We start from the raw sequence: 27,099 nt of genomic DNA, 5'->3' as shown, positions 1-27,099 counted from the left end.
AGTTTCCAAGTGCTCTGCTAAGTACTTGATCAGGAGGACAGCAAAGAACAGAGAAAACAGAAGGAATTCCACCTAGACCATGCTTTTTAATTTTGTATATAAAAATTAATTTAAATGTTCATAAACAACCAGAGTATAGTGATCATGTAATTTAATCTTAGTGACAGATTTAAGAAAAGGCCGGGCATGGTGGTTCACACCTGTAATCTTAGCACTTTGGGAGGCTGAGGCAGGAAAATCCCTTGAGCCCAGGAGTTCGAAACCAGCTTGGGCAACATGGTGAAACCCTGTCTCTACAAAAAAATACAAAAACAAATTAGCTGAGCATGGTGGCACATGCCTGTAGGGAGGCTGAGGTGGGAGGATCACCTGAGCCCAGGAAGTTGAGGCTGCAGGGAGCAGGGAGCCGTGATTACACCACTGCACTCCAGCCTGGGTGAGTGAGACCCTGTCGAAAGTAAGCAAATGCTCACGAGAATGATTCATTCCTGAAGCCTCTGACAAAATGTTTCTTTTTTCTTTCTTTTTATTTTTCAGACAGGGTCTCGCTCTGTCGCCCAGGTTTGAGTATAGTGGTGCAATTTCGGCTCACTGCAGCCTTTGCCTCCCAGGCTCAAGCAATACTTCCACCTTAGCCTCCTGAGCAGCTACAGATATGCACCACTAATGCCTGGCTAATTTTTTTATTTCTTGTAGAGACGGGGTTTTGCCCGTGTTACCTAGGCTAGTCGTGAACCCCTAGGCTCAAGCGATCCACTCACCTCGGCCTCCCCAAGTGCTGAGATTACAGGGGTGAGCCACCGCACGCAACAGAAAAACTTTTCTTTAAACAGCTGAGGTAAAAGTGGATTATCAGTTGGACTACCATGCGTCCACATTACAAAGGGATTGAGATTAGAGGCAGAGTTCCCATCTGCCATCTCTGCATGCAATGAGAACAGGCAAGGCAGGCAGAAGCAGGGCGGTAAATCAGAAGGCAATTTTAATACATCACATTGAGGAGGTGGCCCAAAACAAGGAGAAAAGCGTTAGATGGATGGCATTACAAGGATTTCTCTATTTCCTCTTCCTCATAATAAACATCACCAAACTTAGGAAGTAATGTGAATTACACAGATTTTAAAAGGTACTTAAAAGTATCAAATTGTCATTGTGCACTGAAACCTTACCAAACCACTGTGCAGTGAGTACTATTCACTAACAAACCCATGTCTCAAAGAGATCACACTGAAGAGATCACGTTTTCTTCCTTTTTAGAAAATACTTGTTCACTAAAAGATACGTTAGAAAAAAAAATTACCTGCATTCCCAATACCCAGTGACGACCACTATATTTTCATACATGCTGTGTGTTTTTCGTTCATATGTATGCACCTATATGTTTTCCTAAAATTTAGGTATTGTGCCTGTTTCATGGCAAGCTCTTTTCACTAAATTTATCATAAGCACCAGCATAGTATTTTTAGACAGAATTTAGTCCCTTTAATAGCATCCACCAATTAAAGTGACACCATGGTGTTCCCATGCACTTATGTTTTCAAAGAGAGAAAAGACAATCTAACTTTACTATTTGGCAAAATAAAAACACAAACACGCACAGAACAAAAATCACTGTGGCCTTCAAACCCAGAGTTACTTACTAAATTTTAAGCTAAAAAAAAAAAAAATCATCAAATGTCATCAGTAACTTGCAATATTTTTATTAACATACATGAATGTATCAAGACAATGGCATAAGTGAAAAGGCAGAAGGTATGCCCACACCTTTTAAGTCTGTCTAGAAATCTAAAGATAAACCATTAGTTAGCTAAGATGCTTCATTTCATAGCGTTTTCTGAAATACCTTACACCATGAGTTCCATTTGCTGCCTGCTTTATATTGTTTTTATAAAGACAAGATGGATTTTTAATTTTTTTTAAGATGGATTATTTTAAGGTAGCATAGTATAAATAGAAAACACAACACTGGGTGGTGATGTAATTTTTCCACATACGTAGGAATGATCTAAATGACTCGTTCAAGAATCTGTGGTTTGTGCTAAGAACCATTCCCTCTTTTTATATTTAACAACCCAAAAGAGCATTCATAAGGAATGAAGTTTCCAAAATAACTCAATTAGCATACCATGCAACTACAACTAGTCCAGCAGATTAAGTACATGAGTAACAAGAAACAGGGCAAGTCCATTCAGAAAAAATTAGAATACATAAAGAATTTTCATTTGAAGAAAATCTAAATGGAGTAGTATTTTTAAAAGTTGCTCTGGAAGAAAGCTGCAAGACAAAATTTTTTCAAGGGCTAAGTGGTACCAGGGCAGCCATGCCTGGGTATAATCTATAATCAACTTTTGAAAAGGAAGAAGTCAGCTAATTAGCAAATACACAAAACTTCACATATCCTCTAATGTTCTAGAAACCAAGAAACATAGGAACTTCCACTAGTTTCCTTCTTAACCACACACTGTAGTCTATGTGAAGATTTATAGTATCAAAGAAAACTTACACTACTATAATACATATATATGCACAACTCCTCCCTCCATCTAGAGCGTGATCTTTAACACTTTTAATCAAGTTCCCCATCCAAAAAAGTAAACACACCCAATATGTGTATTTATGTATTTCACACATGTATAGCTCTCAATCCATATATTAGAGTGGTGTCTAAAGGGTATTAACTAAAACATTTTACCATATTCTGAAGAGAATACGAATTCCATCTCATTTTTCAAGAAGAAACCGAGAATACTTGTCAAAAATCACTTGCACCAGTTTTAAGTGGTTTAGTCACTTTGGCACCTATCTTACAATCTGGCAATTCCATTCTTAAGTACAGCTGGCCTTCTGTATCTGTGTATTCTGCATCCACGGATTCAACCAACCACAGACTGAAAACATTTGGGGAAAAAATACGCCTGTACTGAACATGTACAGACATTTTTTTCTTGCTATTATTCCCTTAGCACAGTATAAACAACTATTTACATACATTTATGCTACGGAAGTAATCTAGAGCTGATTTAAAGTATATGGGAGGATGTGCATAGGCAAATACTACATCACTTTGTATCAAAGACTAGAGCATCTGCAAATTTTGGTATGCAAGGGAGGTCCTGGAACTAGTCCCCCACAGATACTGAGGGATGGAGTGAATGTATTGCTCCATTAGAAACAACCCATCAACAGGAAAATGTGCACAATGGAATATTCTTCAATAAATAAACTACTCACACATGCAATAACAAATATATCTCAAAACTTTTTGAAATTTTTTTGAAATTATTTCAAACCAAAAATGTCAGTCACAAAAAAGTTCATACTGTATGATTTCATTCAAGTGAAGTTGAAAAAACGGGAAAATAATCTATGAGAACAGAAATCAGTTCCACGGCTATTGCTGGGTGGGAGTGACTGGCAAGTGGCATAAAATGACTTCTTTCCCCCCTCCCCCCAACTGGAGTCTCACTCTGTCACCCACGCTGGTGTGAGGTGGCACAATTTCGACTCACTGCAACCTCTGCCTCCCAGGTTCAAGCAATTCTCCTGCCTCAGCCTCCCGAGTAGCTGGGATTACAGGCGCCTACCTTCACATCTGGCTAAACTTTGTATTTTTAGTAGAGACGGGGTTTCACGGTGTTGGTCAGGCTGGTCTCAAATTCCTGACCTTGTGATCAGTCTGTCTCGGCCTCCCAAAGTGCTGGGACTACAGGCACGAGCCACCATGCCCGGCTGCCAAAATGACTTCTAAGGTGAGGGAAACGGTCTCTATATCTTGATTAGGGTGTGGGTTACACCAGTACATGCACTGTCAAAATTCAAACTATGTTTTATGGTATGCAATTACAGCTCAATAAATTAAAAATTAAAAATTCATTCCCACCAATATACTACTGATTTTGAATTAAATGACACCAAATCTATACATTATTTTGGGAATCATAGAACAATTCTTATCTTTTTCAATAAGGGAATACTCTTTCCTCAAGGTCTTCTTGCAGATTTCAAAGTATTATGTATGCCATGCTTAAGACTAGACCTAGATTTTTTATGTTAAAAATCTCATTTTCTAACTACTAATTGCTATATTTTATATGCTTACATTCAGTTACTTTTAATAGACTATTAATTTTTTTAAATTTAATTTGACTTCTAGATATAGAACCCCATCAGTGGCAAAAAACATATTCCAAAAAAACCACATTCCATTTCCAACGCTTAACTTTCATTTATATTTTATATCTAAAGCACTAGTCAAAACTTTCAAAACAATGCTCTTCATTTTAAACTGAAACATTTCAACATTATGCATACAATTGAAACAGTCTATTAAAGCATTATTCTACCCTAAGTACCTTAAATAGGAGTAAGTGTTGAGTTTATTAAATGTCTGTCTTCCTACCAGACCACCGTGTTTCTTACACATTGTCTTTATTTATTTATTTATTTATTTATTTATTTACTTATTTATTTTTGAGACGGAGTCTCGCTCAGTCACCCAGGCTGGAGTGCAGTGGTGCGATCTAGTCTCACTGCAACCTTCGCCTCCCAGGTTCAAGCGATTCTCCGTCCTTGGCCTCCCAAAGTGCTGGGACTACAGGTGTGAGCCACCGCGCCCAGCCACCACGTCTTCTTATGTTGTAAAAAGCTAACCACAATTGTTTGAGATTTATTATACTTTAATACTTATGTGTTAGGATAAATCAAGTTATACTGGAGGAACAATTTTTAAAGCAGCTCAGTGGCTTAAAATGAAGGGTTATTTCTTATTCACATTACATGTCTATAAAGGGATAGCTGGAAGTTTCTTACACCATCCTTATTCAAGATGACAGGATCTTTATCACCTGAGATATTGTCAGTTACCATGGATGGGGAAGGGAATGTGGGAAATTATACACAGACTTCATAATGGCTTCCGACCAAAAGTGACACTAACATTTCCACTCACATGCCACTGGCCAAAGCCAGTCAAGTGGTCATGCTTCAAAGGGGAGAAATACAATTACATCATATAGCCTAAAGGAGAACCAAAAATGTTAAGCGAATAGTCGTTAGTGCTGTTCCAAGCGACAATTAACAAAGATAATTCGGCACTGTATTTTTGGAGATTTATGTACAAATCCGTATAAAAGATTGCTCTTTTTATTTATTATTATTTTTGAGATGGAGATTCGCTCTTGTTGGCCAGGCTGGATCTTGGCTGGCGGCAACCTCTGCCTTGCAGGTTCAAGCAATTCTCCTAACTCAGCCTCCCGAGTAGCCAGGATTACAGGCATCCACCACCACACCCAGCTAATTTTTTGTATTTTTAGTAGAGACAGGGTTTCACCACGTTGGCCAGGCTGGTCTCAAACTGCAGACCTCAGGTGATCCACCCACCTCAGTCTCCCAAAGTGCTGGGATTACAGGCATGAGCCACTGCGTCTGGCTCAGAAGATTGTTCTATGGCTTCCTTTTTGTACCAAATGACAAACTGAAGAATTAGGGATAAGTTCATTGTATTTCAGCAACTGTCACAGAGAAGTAATCTGTCAACATGATTTAGGTCCTTTGAAAGTAACTTTTTAGGCCGGGTGCGGTGGCTCACGCTTGTAATCACAGCACTTTGGGAGGCCAAGGTGAGTGGATCACCTGAGGTCAGAAGTTTGAGACCAGCCTGACCAAGATGGTGAAACTCGGTCTCTACTAAAAATACAAAATTAGCCGGGCGCGGTGCTGCATGCCTGCAACCCCAGCTACTTGAGAGGCTGAGGCAGGAGAATCCCTTGAACCTGGGGGGTGCAGATTGCGGTGAGCTGAGATCGTGCCATTGTACTCCAGCCTGGGCAACAAGAGCGAAACTCTGTCTCAAAAAAAAAAAAAAAACCACAAAGAAAGAAAGTGGTAGGTTACAAGTCTCTATTAATATAATTTTTAAAATATTAAAAGGATGCAATCCCCAGTGGTGTGCACAATTCTTGATTTGTAGCCCTGAGCTCTTCTGCTAGGAATGTAAAGTTTTTTTCTCTTTTATCTTTAATACTTTATTCACCTGGATCTTCAAGTAGTACCATGGTGGGTACCTTGTCTGACTAACCTAATAGATATCTTGTCGTCTTGCACACTGTGGGTGTGTCTCAGGTTTGTTCTCTGCTTTACTGATTTAGTTTTTTAGGGTATTAAGTCTGCCAATTACCACCTAAAAACCAGTTTTATCGTGTTGGTCTCCTTGTGCTGTGTTACTTTTTTCTGACATTTAATAGAAATCTTCCATAATATTTCAATAATGGACCCTTCAGCTAATTGATCACATTGGTTTCTGTAACTTTCTCTGAGTAATTAAACTATGTTATGGGCACAGTTTTCTGCCAAGTCCATAGGATCCCTGTTTCTCTTTATTATAGTTTTATATTCATAAGCCTCATATTGATTTTTAAGCTTATTCATTCTATCTATAATAAAGAACTGTCAATCCAATCCAATCCAGAAAATCTTCCAACGTCACTACCACCAGTACTCTCAGTCTCTCTGGGCAGTAGCACAGTCCCTAGCAGACTAATAGATGACCCAAACAAGAGAAACGTCCCACAGGATTCCATGTTTTTTTGGTTTTTTTTTTTGAGACGGAGTCTCGCTGTGTCACCCAGGCTGGAGTGCAGTGGCACTATCTCGGCTCCACCTCCTGGGTTCAAGCAATTCTCCTGCCTCAGCCTTCCAAGTAGCTGGGATCACAGGCGCACACCACCACGCCCGGCTAATGCCCGGCTGATTTTTGTATTTTCAGTAGAGACAAGGTTTCACCATGTTGGTCAGGCTGGTCTCAAACTCCTGACCTCGTGATCTGCCCGCCTCGGCCTCCCAAAGTGCTGGGATGACAGGGGTGAGCCACCGCATCTGGCCAGGTTTCCAGAAGTTTTTAAGGAAGGATATACAGGTAGGGTTGTTATAATTAAATAAAAAATAGTAGTGACTTAAACAAGATAGAAGTTTCTCCTGTTAACAGTCCACACTTAACAGTCCCAGGCTAGTATGACCCAAGCTCCTCCTATCTTTTTGATAAGATATCCTTATTATGGCTTGCATTTTGTAGCATAGGACAGCTGTTGGTAATTTCCTTTATCATGTTTACATTCTAGCCATTGGGAAGGAGAAAAAGTAAGGATACATCTTTTATTAAGGCAGGATCTAGAGCTGCACACATCTCTTCTTATACTTACAAACCCACTGGTCAGAACTTAACCACATTTCCTAGCTACGTGAGAAACTGGGAAATAGGGTCTAGGTGAGCAGCCACATACATGCCCATGTAAAACTCTGGGACTCTTACTAATGAAAGAACGGGGAAATGGACGTTGGCAAACAACCAGCAGTCTCAGCTATAACGAATAATAGGATGGGGGAGAGGAGAAGTGAGAAAGAATGCCCAGAAAAATCAGGGTACTCTGCCTCATATTCTGAAGCAAACCACAAAGAAAGACAAATTAAACAGACATTTATCCTCTTTTCCATGCAAGCAACTGGAAATACAACCAAAGGTATTTCATAATACAACGTGAAAACTAGAAGGGCTTTTCGTGCAGGGGAAACTGCAACATACCAAAAGCAGCCAGGAAGCAAATACTGAGGAGGGTCTGATTTTCTAGCCTGACTTAGACTCTTAGGAGTGTTTTTGCTTCTTATTTTTGTAATTTAATAAAGGAATTTAAAATTTTGTTTTATTTTTTGGAGGTGGAGTCTTGATCTGTCACCCAGGCTAGAGTGCAGTGGCACACTCATATCACTGCAGCCTCAAACTCCTGGGCTCAAGCGATTCTCACTAGCTACTTGGGGGAACTAATTCCCTCAAGCAGGTAAGACTATAGGCTTGCGCCATCACACACAGCTAACTAAAAAAAATATTTCTTTTTTTACAGACACGGTCTGGCTACATTGCCTAGGCTGGTCTTGAACTCCTGGCCCCAAGTGATCCTCCTGCCTCAACCTCCTGAGTTATCAGGATTACAGCACAAGCCCCCAGCTCCTCATAAAGGAATTTTTAAGAACAGGAAGACGAAGAGGAATTTCCCAGAATTTCAATTCTTTCTGCTGTCTTCCTGGAAACTAATCTTAATCACTGTGGCATACAACCTGTAGTAAAGAATTCAGAAGTAGAAGTCTCAGAATAACCCCAAATTACTTGTCTTCACAGGCTCATTTAGTTTAAAAACTACAAATGCTTTCAAACGTGCTGGTAAGTCTAGAAGTTCAAGAATCTGAACATATATTCAAGGTGGACAAACTCTAAGCATCAAATATTTTTACGTTTAAAGCAAAAAAAAAAAAAAAATCCAAGGTACTTTGGAAAACTATTTTAAGTCAACATGCTGTAAACAGTAAGTCTAATGTTGATGATTAAATGTATCATTAGCTTCCACACTTTCCGTGGTCATTTAATCCTTTCTACGATTCCTTCTCATGACATGTCAAATAATCCTACTTTTTAGTCCAGGGTCACTACACATTCTTACTGAAATCTTACATTAGACAAGTTTGAAGAGAATGTTGACCAAGAAATGGTCAGCTTGAATGAAAGCATTCAAGTTTGAAGAGAATGCTGACTTCATAAAGAAATACTATTAATAATATAGCAAGTCTCGGCCGGGCGCGGTGGCTCAAGCCTGTAATCCCAGCACTTTGGGAGGCCGAGACGGGCGGATCACGAGGTCAGGAGATTGAGACCATCCTGGCGAACACGGTGAAACCCCGTCTCTACTAAAAAATACAAAAAACTAGCCGGGCGAGGTGGCGGGCGCCTGTAGTCCCAGCTACTCAGGAGGCTGAGGCAGGAGAATGGCGTAAACCCGGGAGGGGGAGCTTGCAGTGAGCTGAGATCCGGCCACTGCACTCCAGCCTGGGCGACAGAGCCAGACTCCATCTCAAAAAAAAAAAAAAAAAAAAAAAAATATATAGCAAGTCTCTAAATCACCAGTCTCTAAATCACAGTTTATGTTGCCATAAATTGAGTAGGAACTCAACATGAATTATCTCCTAGAAACAAAGCATATCACAGTTTATTTCCCAGACCAGCCCATAAAAGCCTACTTTGCCCCTGATGTTTAGACCCTAAAGAAAACTGTTCAAGGTGAAACAGTGGAAAACAGTCAGGAAAATACATTGTAAGCCCCATCCCTGGATATCTTATTACATTTCAATTTTCCTCAAATACAAGTAGGTCGATAGGAGTAGCAGCATCTAAGATGAGGAGCTGATGCATTGGTTGAAAGTGTATCCTAAATTTGGCCACAATAAATTTGGTCACTCACATACTACTACTGTTCAGGCCTCTATCCTATGGCATAGGTTTCTTTTTCCCTTTACTTGGAATAATTTTCTCTCCATAAATCCTTACCCATTCTTAAAAAATGTGCTTCACTCGAATTTCAACAGTACTATCTTCAGGATGTCACCATAGTCGGAAGATCTGTAATGTAGCTTTAACTACAGGATCCCATATGAAGTTACCCTACTCTCTTTCATACACTATCCAAAGAGTTGCTCCAGGGTTTGCTCACAGCATTCTCATCTTTCTATCACTCTCAGTAACCAACCAGCACAGTGATTAACAGAGACATATGTTAAAAAAGGTTTTTAAGTCCCACAGACCTGGATTTATGTGGCTCTGTTGCTTGTAAGATGGGAATCTTGAGCTAATTACCTAAGCAATCTGAGTCTCAGTTTCCCCTTCTGTAAAATGGAAACAAACCAGCTCAAAGGGCAGTCTGCTACTCAAGTACTTAATGGGTAATTTTCTGATGTTCAAGAGAAAAATTGCACCCAAATTAAAAGCTGTAAATTAGGCAAGAAGGCTGTGTCTAAAGGCTTACAAGGGATGCCAAAGAAATAACTTGTAAGTGAATACAAATATGCTTATTTTTAAAACTTGGCCATATTAAACCAAACCTAATTTTCCCTTTGGAAAACACTGTTAATGCTAATTGAAAGATGGTTACCCAATAATCTTTAACATACTATAATTGGAGCATTAAATATACCAGACCCACAGCAATCACTCAAACATTTGTTGCAACTGACATGCTATGAAATGTGGCATCTCAGACTTAGAATCACCCTCTTTTTCCACAAGGTTAAAAAAAAAGGGGGGGGGGGAAGCTGAGTACAGTGGCTCATGCCTGTAATTCTAGCACTGTGGGGAGTCTGGGGTAGGAGGACTGCTTGAGCCCAGGAGTTCGAGATCAGCCTGGGCGACACAGGGAGATGCTACCTCTACAAATGTTAATAATTTTTTTAAAAAGTAGCTGGGGGTGGTGGTATGAGCCTGTGGCCACAGCTACTTGTGAAACTGAGGCAGGAGGATACCTGAGCCTGAGAGGTAAAGGCTGCGGTGAACCATAATCATGCCACTAGCCTGGACAACAGAGCGAGACCCTGCCTCAAAAAAAAGCACTTGTATCTCCACAATACATATCAGTGAAATCTTATACTAAAATTACACTATGTATTTCACATATTATTTCATTTGACTCAGCAATTCTGAGATGTATGGTATCTGTCTTCCATGGGGGAAGAAAAAAAGATTTACTTCACAGATGAAACAAATTAAGCTTGAACAAATTATGTAACTCAACTATAGTTACATGGCTTATCAATTAGTAAAGCCAACCCTCAATTCTAGAGACAGTAACTTCTAGCTATACTAGGAGCAATGGAGACACACAATTATAAAGTATATGCCCCCAGGAGTTTGCAGTCTAGGTTGAAGACATGGAAAATATGAAGATAAAAAATCTAAACGTACAGAAAATCTAAAAGAATGTGGTAAAGTGTAAATAGTACAGATTTGTGTTCCTCAATATGTTACCAATGTATGACCTACATTAGAATGTCTGCAAATGGAATCTAGAATCATTTTAAGCACATTCCCCAGCTGACTCTTAATGCATATTTATACATTCATATTTCAGATTCGCTGGTATAAACAATATGCAGAATGAGTTTAGAAGGGAGAGGTCAAATGGGCTCATTTTTCTCTTTCAAATACACTTAAACTATTTTCCAGTATCTTCGTTACATTGTTTTTACATACAATCAAATAATTTAGATTTTTTTTTTTTTTTTTTTTTATGAGACAGAGTCTCACTCTGTCACCCAGGCTGGAGTGCAGTGGCCAGATCTTCGTTCACTGCAAGCTCCACCTCCCGGGTTTATGCCATTTTCCTGCCTCAGCCTCCCGAGCAGCTGGGACTACAGGCGCCCGCCACCACACCCGGCTAGTTTTTTTGGTATTTGTTTAGTAGAGACGGGGTTTCACTGTGTTAGCCAGGATGGTCTCGATCTCCTGACCTCGTGATCCGCCCGTCTCGGCCTCCCAAAGTGCTGGGATTACAGGCTTGAGCCACCACGCCCGGCCCTAAATAATTTAGATTTAAATGGTACACCAAAAAATGGCTTTAACTAGAAATACTACTACTAGTTTCAAACAACTCCTCATTGTGAAATAACTTATATAAGTCATGATAGACCAATTTTATGTTTTAATAGCAATTATGGCAGGTTACTAATACTTTACTGGTTATAAAAATCAATTTATGGGAAATGTACAAGGTCAAATTTATGAACAAACTGATTATCTAAATATAATACTGCCACCTAGTGTTCAACTTTTAAAACGACATAATCGTACAATTGGCATCTGGGGGAAAAACCCCACAAAAAAGTGCTAGTGCTGTTAGAACAAACAGCTTCAGCTGGACACAGTGGTTCATGCCTGTAATCCCAGTACTCTGAGAAGCTGAGGCAGGTGGATCATTTGAGGTCAGGAGTTTGAGAACAGCCTGGCCAATATGGCGAAACCCCATCTCTACTAAAAATACAAAAATTAGTCAGGCGTGGTGGTGGTCACCTGTAATCCCACTACTCAGAAGGCTGAGGCAGGAGAAGCACTGGAACCCAGGAGACAGAGGTTGCAGTGAGCCAAGATAAAGCCACTGCCCTCTTGCCTGACATAGCGAGACTCGGTCTCAAAAACAAAACAAAACAAAACAAACAAAAACCAGTTTTCATAGGAACAACAAAACTTTGCTTTAAGAATTGGCCCAAGGTTGGGCGTGGACATTTTGGGAGGCTGAGGCAGGTAGACTGTGTAAGGCCAAAAGTTCAAGACCAGCATGGGCAACATGGCTAAACCTTGTCTCTACAAAAAATACAAAAATTAGCCAGGTGTGGTGCCGTGTGCCTATAGTCCCAGCTACTCAGCAGGATAAGGTGAGAGGATTGTTTCAACCAGGGAGGTGGAGGTTGCAGTGAGTCGAGAGGACTCCGGTGCACTCCAGCCTGGGTAACAGAGTGAGACCTGGTCTCAAAAATAAAATAAAAAATAAAAAATGGTCATTTTAGAGTCACTAACAGTATCTTAAGGATCAATGATGAAATGGGCAGCTAATACCAAATCATAACACTTCATGTTTCAAATAAAGATCTTGTAATTCAAATAAAAGAGAACCAATTAAACAACTATCACATGTTAAATAGCATTAAAAATAGCATTAACTACAGCTACAAAAATTGGAAACAAGTTTTAAAGGACACTAAACACTATACAGCTATTTAAATACTGGGGAAAAACATTATCAAAAGACAGCAAATGTGTGACAATTTGTATTTTCCAGCGATGGCAACAATATCTCCCATCCACATGTTGTTCTGCAATGTGACCTTGTCACTATCACGTTTAGGTACAGCCTATTTCTCTACGCCCTTCAACTCAGGTGAGTCCTATCATGGCCATGACGAACAGAATACTGAAACGATCCTGTGCCAGTTCTAGGCATAACCCTTACCTACCACCCATGTCTAGCTTCCACTTTCTCAGAACACTTGCTCTTGAGGTACTTCTCTTAGAAGCCAACTACCATGTAGTATAAAATATGACTACTGTGAGACAACTACGGAGAAGCCCTGGAGGATGACAGATTCATGTGCGGAGGTCAAGTAGCACAGAGGAACCAGAAATGCAAGTGAAGAAGTTATCAAAGAAGCAGATCTTACAGGTCCAGCCAATGCCAACTGCCCAGATAAGTCCTTCCCAAATTACTGACTCATAAAATCATGAGCAAAATAAAATGGCTGTTGTAAGCCACTAAGTTTTGAGGTAGTTCGTAATGTAACTGTAAATGAAACAAAAATTGGTTCCTGAAGTATTGCGTTACTTTAAGAAAAATCAAAAACACTTGCCCTTGTTTTGAGATCGGTGGTGGGTCAGCCTCAAGAAGAATGAGGTGGCGGTTTGAGAGACAATGAGACAAATGTTATTAGAGGCAGGAAAAAAGGTATAAGGTATAAGATATAAACTTATAACATAAATATACTTTTGGTATTATGAATTATTTCATTAAAAAAGGTGATAGTGGTCGGGTACGGTGGCTCACGCCTGTAATCCCAGCACTTTGGGAGGCCGAGGTGGGCGGATCACCAGAGGTTAGGCGTTCAAGACAAACTCAGCAGACATGGTGAAACCCCTGTCTCTACTAAAAATACAAAAAATTAGCCAGGTGTGGTGGCAGGTGCCTGTAGTCCCAGCTACTCGGGAGGCTGAGGCATGAGAATTGCTTGAACCTGGGAGGTGGAGGCTGCAGTGAGCCTCTGCATTCCAGCCTGGGCAAGAGTGAGACTCTGTCTTAAAAAAAAAAAAAAAAAAGTAATAGTAAAGGGCTCTCTCAGTTGCTAACTCAGATGAGGGGGTGACATACGGCTCTGAATATGAAAATTGGGCCGTATCTACTCTTCAGTTTGCTATTAAAGAGGAATTAGTGACAATGGGCTGTCCTAATTTTAAAGCACAAATTAAACATTAATTAAATATAGGACTGTCCAGCTGAGTGTAGTGACTCACACCTGTAATCCCAGCACTTTGGGAGGTCGAGGCGGGGGGGTTGGGGGGGGCGGTGACTTGAGGTCAGGAGTTCGAGACCAGCCTGGCCAACATGGTGAAAACCCGTCTCTACTAAAAATAAAAAATATCAGCCGGACGTGGTGGCGTGTGCCTATAAATCCCCGCTACTCTGGAGGCTGAAGCAGGACAATCACTTGAACCCGGGAGGTGGAGGTTGCAGTGAGCAGAGATTGTGCCACTGCACACCAGCCTGGGCAACAGAGCGAGACTCCATCTCAAAAAAATAAAAAATAAAAATAAAAGAAAAAAGGGACTGTCCAAAAACAATTCAGAAAATGTTTATTAAATTAATATAGTTTAATCTAAAACATTTCAGACAATGTAAAAAATTTTATGGCAAGCATAATCAAATCATGTATGCCAAGATAATTTATTAGGAAACACTTGATGTCTGGATTCAAATTCCCATGAAAACCAGTATTTTAAATAAGAAAAAAGTCACAAATGCTATCCCTTAGTGGGCTATAGAATATTTGCCCAGCTTGATTTCTTCCCCATTTTCTTAGTGTAAGAGGCAAAGGCTGAACTGAGCTGGCAATAAAGAGCAAATGCCTTTAAACCAGTGAGCTGATGAAAATTCAATTACATATACAGTCACATATTGCATAACATTTTGGCTTAGAATGGACTATATACACAATGGTGGTCCCTTAAGATTATAATACCATCTTTTCATTGTACCTTTTCTATGTTCGATATATAAGACAGAGCTGAACACATTCACATATATGGCAGGGTCTGTATGCACCCTGACAACTCACAGAACAATGGGATGAAAGGATACTAGCTTTCTCCTACTTTTCATAGGTAAACTGGGTAAGTTAATGTACCTGAGTACCTACAAAAATGTAGTAAGTGGGGCCTGGCGCAGTGACTCGCACCTGTAGTAAACCCAGTACTTTGGGAGGCCGAGGCTGGGGTATCTCTTTGAAGCTAGGAGTTTGAGACCAGCCTGGCCAACATGGGGAAACCCCGTCTTTACCAAAACAACAAAAATTAGCTGGGAGTGGTGGTGCACACTCTTAATCCCAGCTACTCGAGTGGCTGAGGCATCAGAATCACTTGACCCTGAGAGATGGAAGTTGCAGTGAGCTGAGCTCATGCCACTGCACTCTAGCCTGGGTGACAGAGCAAGATGCTATCTTCAAAAAAAAAAAAAAAAAAAAGAACTAGTAAGTGAAAGTACAATTGGTCAGACATGCCCCACAAAGCCTGCATTGAACCGGATGTTAAAAACACCATATACTAGAATAAGAGTTTGGCCGAAAGCTCCAGAAGTCAGAACAATAAATACTAGATATGTATTTAAAAAACAGAAAAAGATACATACTTACCTCTCAGTTAAAACTGCCTACAGTACTCAGTACGATAACACTGTACAGATTTGTAGCTTAGAAGCAATAGGCTATATACTATGTAGCCTAGGTGTGTTGCAGACTATACCATCTAGGTTTTATTAAGTACTATCTATGATGTTCACATGATGAAATCATCTAACAATGCATTTCTCAGAACATATCCTCATCAAGTGACACATGATTTTAATGCAATCTAAATTCACTATTGATATATGACATTAATATATATAGGTATGTATGTCATATTAATTTATACTAATGCAGTGTTATGTTCAATTTAGGTATTTCCAACTTAATTTGCTTGATGATAGTCTCAGCAAAACAGAACTTTGCTATTAGACTCTTCTACACTTGTCCTTGTTTGGTAATGGAATGGATTCTTCACTTACACGATATATTACACATTTAACCACAAATAGCTATGAATGAGCCTACCGTATATTTTAAAATAAGTGTTGGTTATATTTTATGTCAGAAGAATCAGTATCAAAAAGAAATACTGTCATATATCATAGAAAGTAAGTTTTATTGGATATTTTTTTCAGACCTCAAGATTTAACATGGTGTTTGATATGAATAAATCAATAAAAGCAAAAACAAAATTAACTTCCTTTGGTTTGATATAGCAGAAAAGTACAAGCAAAAATTAGGAATTCCAAGCACAAGAAAGCATACAAGTCCTGTGAATTGTATCTTCCTTTTCTGGCTGATTAATCTCAACTGTCTTTCTGGTTAAAGCGGAAGTGAGGCTGGTGGGAAGGCTGAAAATATAATGGGATACTTTTACGTTATTTAAAAATGGGCCAGGCGCCATAGCGCACGCCTGTAAACACACAATGTTGGGAGGTTGAGGCAGCTGAATCACTTGAGGCCAGGAGTTTAAAACTAGCCTGGACAACATGGTGAAACTCTGTCTCTACTAAAAATACACATGGGTGTGGTGGTGCACGCCTGTAATCCCAGGTACTCAGTAGGCTGAAGCACAAGAATCGCCTGAACCCCGGAGGCAGAAGCTGCAGTGAGCAGACATCTTGCCACTGCACTCCAGCCTGGGGGATGGAGGAAGACTCTCACTCCAAAAAAAAACAAAAAAAAGCTACAGAGGTTAGGAGAGCTAAGAAGCTGAAATTATCTTCAGTTTTGTCTGTCTCACTCGTACACATTATCAGTCTGATCTTAACACTGTGGAAGAACTGGAAGGCTCTCATTTAACTGAAGGGTTAAGCAAACATTTTCTGTAAAGAGTGACACAGTAAATATTTTAGGCTTTGTGGGTCAAGAGGCAAAATTAAGGATATTAAGTAGGTATTTATATAAAATAAGAAAAAAATCCACTATTTTTTATTGTTGAAATTTAAAATATAATAATTAGGTAATTTACTGTAACACATGTCTACTAATGAGAAGAATAAAATTCTCTTTTTTGGGGATAACATTTCACTTAACTGGAGTTCAAAGTTAATGTTCTCTATGATCAAAATGAATGACAAATGTTCATGTGTCAATGATGTTGTACTGACAAGATTTTATATATTTCACTTTCTTTTCACATAGATAAGTACTGCCAAATACCAATATTAATCCACAAGCGTATGATTTTAATTGAGCATATTTACTGCTTGGAAGGCATTTATAGAATTGTATCACATTCTTCTCCTGATAATGGCCTACATACTGTTACCCTGCAGATTAGTCACTACCATTTGAAGGTTAGATGGAACCCCCTTAACTGTGCAATGAAAACAAATTTTGAAATATGAAAATTTCCTTTGCATTTGCATTCAGGTCTGAAAAACACTGCTGAAAATATAGCTTAAGCCTGGAAAATATATCTGCTGCAAATCTATGTGGTAATGAATATCCTATTTTAACTTCTGACAGCACTGGAAGTATATAAAGTATATAAAAGCAATTTGACATTACTTATGATTGAAATGTTAACTTGTGAAATTGACTTTACCGCAGTTTATGTTTCACAGAAAAGCAGTATTTTGCCTTGTAACTCTATGATGAATTCATTAAGAAGTATTAGCAAGTTTGTAGCAAAAGCTAATTTTCAAAACCATCCAGTGTCCAATAGCAGTAGCTGAAGGCAGTACTGATTCAGAAAAATCTTACTCTTGGCCCCTGAGTTCAGAAAAATCACAACAAAACTTTACTACTGCTAAATCACCAAATTAATGTGTCATTAAGACAAGTCACCCTAACAATATTTTGTTAGAAATATTCAGCTTTTATTTCTAACAAAAAATGTCACAAAACTGGCCGAGCATGATAGCTCACACCTATAATCCCAGCACTTTGGGAGGCCAAGACAAGAGGATCACTTGAGGCCAGGGTTCAAGACGAGCCTGGGCAACACTGTGAGACCCTATCTCTACCAAAAAAAACCCAAAAAAATTAGCCAAGGTCCTGCTTGAGCCCAGGAGTTGAGGCTGAAGTGAGTCATGATCGCACCACTGCACTCCAGCCTGAAAAAGAGTGAGAATCTGTCTCAAAAAAAAAAAAAGTCACAGAACTGATATTGATAGTTACGTCCACAAGAGTGAATGAAGTTCATTGTTCACAATTACTGGTTCAGTAACACCAGGCAGATTAAAGTCTTCTCCAACAAAGTACTGCTGATGAATAATATAATAAACAGGCTGTTTAAACACCTTACATTTTCAATCTTGGCAAATCTGTCCCACTAAGTCTTCTGCTCCACATATATTTTTACCCTTATCAGTTATAATAAATTTTAGCAGAGTCCACTTCAGGTTATACTGAATTAACACTTTCGCAACTGCTTTGAAGCTATTTTCTCCTATAGCTGCTCCACGTAGACAACCCATTGGAGCTAGTTCTTCTGACAAGCTCAGCACTGACTTTTTTTTTTTTTTAAAGACAGAGACTCACTCTATCACCCAGGCTGGAGTGCAGTGGTACAATATCGGCTCAATGCAAAGTCCGCCTCCCGGGTTCAAGTAATTCTCTGCCTTAGCCTCCCCAGTAGCTGGGATTACAGACGCCCACCACCATGCCAGGCTAATTTTTGTATTTTTAGTAGAGACAGAGTTTCACCACCTTGGCCAGGCTGGTTTTGAACTCCTGACCTCATGATCCAGCCCCCTGAGCCTCCGAAAGTGTTGGGATTACAGATGTAATCTACTGCGCCTGGCCCAGCACTGATTTCTTGAATAAACAACTGAAAAGTACCAATAACATCAATCTAGTCATCAAGAGCCAAAGAAAAATACCTGAGATAATTTGCCTTGACTTTTAACTGACTACTGATGTTGCTCCACTGTCCTCAACTCTTCAAGCAACTGTTCTTGGTGAGATGCTAACAGTCTTAAATAAATTTATTTTCTCTGGACACATATATTCAGCTCTTGAAATCAAATATGAATTAATTATCATTGGTAAATGACTTTCTTTGCTCGGCCAAGAAATAAGCCACTTAGAAACTTCAGTTGCAGCCGCAGTTTCATTCTTTTATTTTTGTGAAAAAATTATGTTAAGATATTCTATTTTACATTATCTTCTGACCACTGTTTTCCTGAGTTAGAAATATTCTAATGAGTGCTCAGTATGGTAATGTCCACGCTTACTGTATTCTTTTAACACAGCTATAGTATCATTGTGTAATAAACACAACTGTTTTGCCATCTAATTCAGAAGCAAAATAATCCACACTCCACCAGGCCTTAAAAGCATGACATTCAAAGTTAATTTTTCTTTTTCTGGTGTGATGGATATGTAATGGTAATAAAAATAAATAAATAAAACAGTGCAGTATGGCAACATATGTGGCGATCAACATGTTGCTGAGTTATAACTGCATCACTGCAATCAGTATGCTGAGCAGCAGAACAAGTGATGAGAGCTGCACATATGGTTTCTGTTGCAGCTACTAAGCTCTGCTGTTGTAATATGAAAAGAGCCATATACACTATGTAAACAACTGAGTGTTGCTATATTCCAATAAAACTTTATAGGTAACAGGCCAGGCATGGTGGCTTACACCTGTAATCCCTGCACTTTGGAAGGCCGAGGCCGGTGGATCACCTGAGGTCAGGAGTTCAAGACTAGCCTGGCCAACATGCTGAAACCGTCTCTGCTAAAAATACAAAAAGTCAGCCGGGTATAGTAGTGGGCGCCTGTAATCCCAGCTATTCAGGAGGCTGAGGCAGGAGAATCACTTGAACTTGGAAGGCAGAGGCTGCGGTAAGCTGAGATTGCACCACTGCACTCCAGCCTGGGCAACAAGAGGGCAACAACAGCGAAACACCATATCAAAAAAAAAAACTTTGGCCAGGTGAAATGGCTCACGCCTGTAACCCCAGCACTTTGGGAAGCCGAGGTGATCGGATCACCTGAAGTCAGAAGTTCAAGACCAGCCTGACCAACATGGAGAACCCCTGTCTCTACTAAAAAAAAAAATACAAAATTTGCTGGGCACGGTGGCACATGCCTGTAATCCCAGCTACCTGGGAGGCTGAGGCAGGAGAACCACTTGAACCCGGGAGGCAGAGGTTGTAGTGAACCAAGATTGCGCCATTGCACTCCAGCCTGGGCAACAAGAACAAAACTCCATCTCAAAAAACAAACGAAGAAAAACTTTATAGATACTGAAATTTGTATTTTCACATGTCCCAAAATAATGATTTTTTTCAACCATTTAAAAATGTAAAAGCCATATTAGCAAATAGGCCATATAAAGACAGGTGATGGGTTGTACTTTGATGACCCCAGATTAAAATTTTATTATTATGAAAGGCAATACAAGATAGAAATCTGCCTCCCATGCAGACAATGGAGTCAATCTTCTAGACTACCTAAACATCAGTTTCCTCATCTGTAAAGTGAAGATAATGTTAGTACTCACCTCACAAGTTTGTTGTGAGGATAAACTGAGTGAATATGTAAATCATTTAGAATAGTACCTAGTATATAGTAAATATATTGGCTATTCCTTACTCAGCAGCATACAGTAACAAATGATTCTCAATCCCTATTAGCAACTCTATACTTTAAAACTCCCACTGTAGGTCTGAGGCAAGCAGCCTTCTTTGACCAAGTAAGACAATTCCACAGTATGCCACTACTAATGCTTCTGTTATACTGCCCACAATCCTTCTAGAGTTTTCATTCTTAAGTAATTCAAACTGCTAAATATTACCCCGATTCTCAGATGCTGCAACTCCACCACAAGAATAGTTTTTGAGCAGACTATCTACAGTCTAAAGTTCTGCTGCATATCTAGATTAGTGCACAAGTAGGAACAAGGTGAAATTTTAGGTGGTATTTTTGACAGTAATTTTATACTAGACATTCATCAATAAATGATTCCATATAAAAGTTATAATAAATCTTTTTTTTTTTGGACTAAAAGGCTTTCGGTGAGACTCAAAAATCATGTTTATCTACTTCTCAACATATAAAAAGTCACAAAAGTTTGATTATTTAATATGCATGAGTGTCAGCCCATCTCCCCAGTCCTCCACCAAGTATTTCAGACGAACAACTTAGGAAATTACTGTGGCCTTTTCATTTCTTCTGGATTAGCTCCCACCCGACATTATAAAAACATAAATTTGGATATACAATAAAATATGTTTCTAAATAACTTTACTCGTTTCTGTTTCCTAATTTTTTTTTTTTTTTGGCAACAAACAAATTATTTGTTGGGGAAGAAAGTCAAAATGTGTTCATTAAATGACAGTTTGGAAACTATGCAAAAGTGAAGAACTCTAAACAAGTTTTTTGTTTTTTGTTTTTTTTGAGATGGAGTCTCGCTCTGTTGCCCCAGCTGGAGTGCAATGCGATCTTGGCTCACTGCAACCTCCGCCTCCCGGGTTCAAGCCATTCTCTTGCCTCAGCCTCCCAAGTAGTTGGGATTACAGGCACCCACCACCATGCCTAGCTAGTTTTTGTATTTTCAGTAGAGATGTGGTTTCTCCATGTTGGTCAGGCTGGTCTCAAACTCCTGACCTCAGGTGATCCTCCCGCCTCGGCCTCCCAAAGTGCTGGAATTACAGGCATGAGCCGCGGTGCTTGGCCTCCTAAACAGTAATTTAAATTAAAACCATAATAACAACTCACCTACAACCAAGCCACATTCAGGACAGATCATATCACCGGCTCTGTAGTCCTCCACTAAAATTGCATCTGGATGGTTTGGACATGTGACTCTTGGAAGAGCATCCAAACTAAAAGAAAAAAGTTGTATTTTTACATCTTCCCAACCAACATGTATCACAGTAATCTCCTGGGACGGGGGATGGGGAAGACAAAGATTGTGAACATTCTTCAATACATACGATTATAACACGTGTGAGCTAGATTTTCAAGGTAAACATCCCAGTTAGGTTACTTTAAATTCTAGCTAGTAACTGGCAAGTAGTTTCCACTGGAATTCTTATTTTACTGTGGAAGGCTTTCAAAACATAAATAGAAAATAATTAGTTTCTTCTCTTAATATGTAGTCCACCAAGATTTTTTTAAATGCTGATTAGTGTTGTAATGACTAGCTACCATAATAACCTGCAGCATTTACATTACCATCCAGTTTGTGCTCTTTGCCACTTATTTGTCTAGTCAGAGAACAATTTCTCTCTGTATTTTTCTACTTGTTAACTACTTTAGTAACAGATTTAAATAGTACACTGAACCCAGTAAGTATAGAAATGAGGGATGGTAGAAGTTGCTCTGCTGAACTTAAGACTTGATGATTTCCTTTAGTCCAGAATTGAGTTACTGAATTTTTTATCATTCAAGGAATTGTTTCAAAAGCTACTTGTAAATTTATCTGTGATATTAATAATTAGCTCAATTTATCTTATTTTGAACAACAAAGCAGTTTGCAGAAGACACGTCCATCTTTTTTTTACACATTAATCATAAATGATCTGACAGAATCAGCTGTAAAAGCAACAAATATTTGATCATTATTTCAGGGGGTATGACCTCCCAATCATAAATGCTTGGTAGCACTGCAAATAAGGCACTTTTAAAAATCGTTTGAAATAATACAATAAATGGTCAGGTTATGGACATCAGATGCACATAAAAGACAAAAATCAACTGTTCTTATAGTATGTAAATAGTTATTTGTGGTTTGGGGTAAAGTTTATCATGTTAGCAAATACAATTCAGAAGGTTAACTCTCAACTTAGATGATGATATCTACAGGAAAACTGATAAAATAATCCCTATTCCCCTCCAAATTTATCTAGTCAGCTTAACCAGAACATGTCTTGAATCTTCTCATTGGGAAAACGCAGGGGTAAGTATTACTTCATATTTGTGATTACTCCATAAATTCCTCTAAGGAAAGTATTTTAATAAATTATGACAAATAAAATTAAACAGTTGTTATCAATTACGAAAAACTATGTTGAAATAAAGGAAAATGTTAGCAGAGTAACACTAATTACAAATTAGTAAAAGAGGAGGCCATGTTAAACACAGTACTAAGAACTAACACTCTGCACTATTAAAAAGTAGACAGAAAACTCTAGTTCATGTAATGATACAGAAACATCTGAAAGATATGAAGAGTGAGGAGTAAAGTAGAAAATCTATACAAAGCTGAAAAGTATGAACTAGCCATACACTGTAACATGGATGAGCCTCAAAATACTGACAGAAGCTAGACAGCAGAATACATATGCCATTTATGCCAACTTCAAAGCAGGCAAAACAAATTGATGGTGTTAGAAATCAGGATGTGGTTTTCTCAAGGGAGGGGGAATGACTGAGGACACAGACTTTGCTAGTGTCTTAGCTAGTGCTAGTGGTATCTGATTTCCTTACCTGGGTAGTAGCTATGTATGTGCTCACTTTGTGACTGAGCTGCCCACTTTTAAAATCTGCGTGCTAACGTCATTAAAAAAAGGTAAAAGCAAGGTAGTGAATGGAGTTTAAATTAGGTCACTTTTGGGGAGAAGAGAGGTTAGAACTATTTGTATACATTTGTTAAATCATAAGCACGAGGAAAACACCAAAAGACTAGTAACTATGGCTGATCTGGGGAGACTTGAGAGACTACTTTTCATGGTTTTAGTCTATTGCAATTTTGCTTTTGGACCATTTGTATGTGTTACCTATCAAAATAAAAGTATGCTAAATTAGTAAACTTTTAACCAAATTACCCACAATACAAAAGAGGAACCATACAAATGGGGTGGCGCAGGTGGTAACAGAGAGAAACAATGGGGAGGAATAGGGAAACAACCACCACTGACATTAAAACATCTAAAGTACCAGATAATCCCAAACCCCATTTTAGAACTATCATTTATTGGGTATGCACTGTATTGCTGGTGTTACACATTTATTATTGTCAATCTCCACAGCAATCCTGCAAGAAAGGCCTATTTCCCATTTTAAAAGATTATGCTCACAGAATGATTTGCCTGAAGTCATGGAACTAGTAAGTGGCGAAGCTTACATTTGAACTCAAAATATTTGTATTCTTCTGTGAGGTCACCAGCCAGTTTCACGGCCTAGTAACAATACATCTTCCTGAGGGAAAAACATGCAAAAGATAGAAATAATACATTTAGGCTGGGCATAGTGGCTCATGCCTGTTACCACAGCACTTTGGCAGGCCAAAGTCGGAGGACTGTTTGGGCCCAGGAGTTCGGGCCCAGCCTGGGCAATGTAACTAGGCCTTGTCTCTACAAAAATAAAAAGTAATAAAATTAAAAAATAAAAAAATTAGCCAGGCACACTAAAAAAATCAGTGTGCACCTATGGTCCCAGCTACTCAGGAGGCTGAGGTGGGAGGATCACTTGAACTGGGGAGGTCATGGCTGCAGTGAGCCATGATTGTGCCACTTGCACTTCAGCCCAGGCCTGTTCCAAAAAATAAAAAATTCTACATTTAACTTTGTCACTGATAGAAAAACTTGAGCAATAACTGCCATGATACATAAATTGCACATATCTAGAAAAAAATTCAGACTTAAAAAGCCATGACAGAATTTAAGTCGTATTTGAGTGATTTGGGGAGCCGAAGTTTTCCATTTACCTACAAGGAGGCCTCACCTGACAGACCACCACCCAGATAGAATGACTGAGCATCCAATCCAAGAATCAGAATCAGTAAACAAGCGTGTCACTGGCTTTAGGAGTGCTGCTCAAACAGTACATTAGCTAAAGCACCTCCCACCCCAAATTCTTTTCTTCTAACCATAAAATGTAAGTCTTGGCAGTTACCATTAAAGGCTATTTTGTAAAAATGGCTTTCACTGTGAAATTAACCAATTCCACAGCTGATAGGGTCAGAAAAATGGTGCCAGAGTTCCAGAACCTGTAGAATTAATTTGATACTTTTAACACAGCATTAGTTAACCAAAGGCCAGGTGTGGATAACAAGAAACAGGTTATCTTAGACTCTACACTCTAACACTATCCTTGGAAAAGTCAACATTGGCATGACTCAGTTTACACTTACGCAAAAATACTAATATCTACCTCATAGTGGTAATGAGAGATATAATTAGGGTCTGCAAGCATTTTTCAGGTCACAAAATTAAAGGCTGTCTCTGAGGGTACTGCATGCATTTCCTGTAGATATGAGTACATTGCATTTTTAAATATATACTGAAGAGCAACTTCCCAGCACACATAACTAAATTTCTTATGCAAGATTTTCTTCAGAAGGACATAGGCAACGATATTTGTAAACAAATCCTTTAGCATGGAACTAATCAACTCTTCCGATGGCTCTAACTTCCACTTTCGAGGCCCGCTGTGATGGTAACCTGGTTCCATCTGGCTTACCAATGCTGACGTTCCCAACTTCCTAGCTGTCAGATCGATAGGGACCAGGAACCAACTATTTCTCGTTCCTTTGAAAAAGGAGAAATTACGGACCCTCGGGTTGTTTGGGCCATAGACGAAAACAACAAGCTGGGGGAGGGGCGGAGGTAGAAGGAGAAGAAAATAAAAGGAGGTTGAAATATTCGGAAAAGACGAGGACAAGGGCTGGGGTCACAGAAGCCCACCAGGACCCACAAAGGGTGATGTCTACATGAGAAGACGACATAAGACTCCGAAGCAATAACGTCAACAGCTGGGTAACCCCTCCGACACCCTGACAGTTCTGCCGTCTGGAAGTGCCTTTGTCCCGGCCGGTCGGCCAGTCCCGCCGCTTCTCTCCCACACCCCTAGGTGCTTAGTCCGACTAGGCTGCCCGGAGGCCGCCTGAAAGCCCGCGGCGCTCGCGCCCGCCCCTCAGCTCGCCGGGCTCGGCCGGACATACTAACCGGCTGGTAGACGCCATCTTCAGGGCCACTGCGGTGCCCGCAACAAGCCACAACAGATCCGCCGAAAACAGGAAGCGAGTGTGGCGAAGAGACGCGCAGAGATGAGTTTTTATAGACGACTCACCCACGCAGTCGTAACAGAGCGGGGCTACGGGTCGAGAGAAGGGCCAAGAACAGTGAGATCCCATACGCCACGCGCTTTGAGATTTCTTACGTTCTTACTCCGTTTCTGTAATTTGCTATGTTGCTAAGCGAGTCAACCTAACTGCCTAGGAAGAGTCTCATGGGAACCCTGCAAAGGGGCTACAACAGAGCTACTCTCAATCTGACAGAGTTAAAACACGAAGAAAACCCTGGCTTCGTAGTGGTGCCAAAGCCTGCATCCCTAAAAGTCTAACCACCCCTTCCTCTCACCTTCTCACCGCCACCCCCCGGCCCCAGTACCCCACCCGGCTTCAGGCACTCCCATTTGTGCCGGTTCTTACGTGCCCCAAGGGTGATTCTTTCTAAGGAATTCAAAATAAAAAGAGAAATTCACTTAGGTCATCCAGAACAGGTGTCTCTTCAGGCTCTGTCATCAACTAGCATGTTATCTTCTTAGGCACGTCGTTTTGATACAGGGTATGTAGGTTTATATAGGTTATAGTATCTTGCCTTGCATACCCTTTTAGAATTGGCAGGAGATGAAATTACGTGAGACCAATGTGTGCATGAGAGGCACGACGATATGGGTCATACTCTGATCATTTTTTTTTTTCATGGCCTTTGCAAATTTGGCTGATAGCTACGTATAGAAAACTTGGCAGAACATCTAGATAATGCAAAATATCCCTAGATTTATTAGCCAAATTAACGTCAAAATAGTAATACCACTACTACTAACAACAATAACACTGGTGGAGGGTGTTCAGGTTCTTGATGTTTTGAACAAAGAACCGGACAAAACGCACAAAGCAAGAAACGAATGAAGCAACAAAGGCAGATTTATTGAAAACGAAAGTACACGCCACAGAGCGGCAGCGACCAGAGCAGAGGAGCTCAAGACTCCCTTTACAGAATTTTCTGGGGTTTAAATACCCTCTAGAGGTTTCCCATCGGTTACCTGGTGTACACCCTATGTAAATGAAGTAGTGACTCCACAATCAGTCTGATTGGTTGTGGAAAGCAACCAATCAGAGGCTAAAGAGAAGTTACAAAGTTACACTCCTATGCAAATGTCTGATTGGTTGCTTTCTGCAACCAATCAGAGATACTTTCAATTTCCCATCTGCCACACAGAAAAAGTGTGTGTGTGTTGGGGGGAGGGGTGTTGAGAGGGGGGTATTGGGGGGCATTGTATGTGGGAGGGGGTTGTAGGGGGGTTGTGGGGGGGAGGGGGTTGCAAAGGGAGTAGTGTCTGGTTCTTTTGTTACTTAGGTGTGGAAAGTTGGGGTTTTCTTTTTGATTCAGTTCTAGGAAATCAGTGTGAATCGGCCTTAGGTTTCCTGCCTCCAGACCCTTTTCTCCTGCGACAACACTGCAGGAGAAAACTAGTCTTGAAAATATGGGGATTGGT

The 27,099-nt window shown here is 39.8% G+C and overlaps 1 protein-coding gene across 2 annotated transcripts in view; it reads right to left on the bottom strand.

The window, feature by feature from the left end:
* GTF2B (general transcription factor IIB) overlaps window positions 1-25,667 on the bottom strand; it is a 38,704-nt gene extending 13,037 nt beyond the window's left edge. Inside the window, exons 1-3 of one of the 2 annotated variants that reach the window (XM_038002601.2) lie at window positions 25,545-25,612; window positions 21,591-21,706; window positions 21,373-21,479 (exon numbers count right to left, since the gene is read on the bottom strand). In XM_038002601.2, the coding sequence (XP_037858529.1) occupies window positions 21,373-21,403 (31 nt within the window). In that variant the 5' untranslated portion in view covers window positions 21,404-21,479; window positions 21,591-21,706; window positions 25,545-25,612. Of the gene's footprint in view, window positions 1-21,372; window positions 21,480-21,590; window positions 21,707-25,544 lie in introns of both variants that reach the window. The other variant, XM_007978050.3, reaches the window with a different exon arrangement.
* Window positions 25,668-27,099: the final 1,432 nt, after the last annotated feature.

This window comes from Chlorocebus sabaeus, chromosome 20 (genome assembly GCF_047675955.1).
Source record: "Chlorocebus sabaeus isolate Y175 chromosome 20, mChlSab1.0.hap1, whole genome shotgun sequence".
Lineage (NCBI taxonomy): Eukaryota > Metazoa > Chordata > Mammalia > Primates > Cercopithecidae > Chlorocebus > Chlorocebus sabaeus.
Note: the sequence above shows the minus strand (reverse complement) of the source record. Positions and strands in the feature narration are given on the sequence as shown.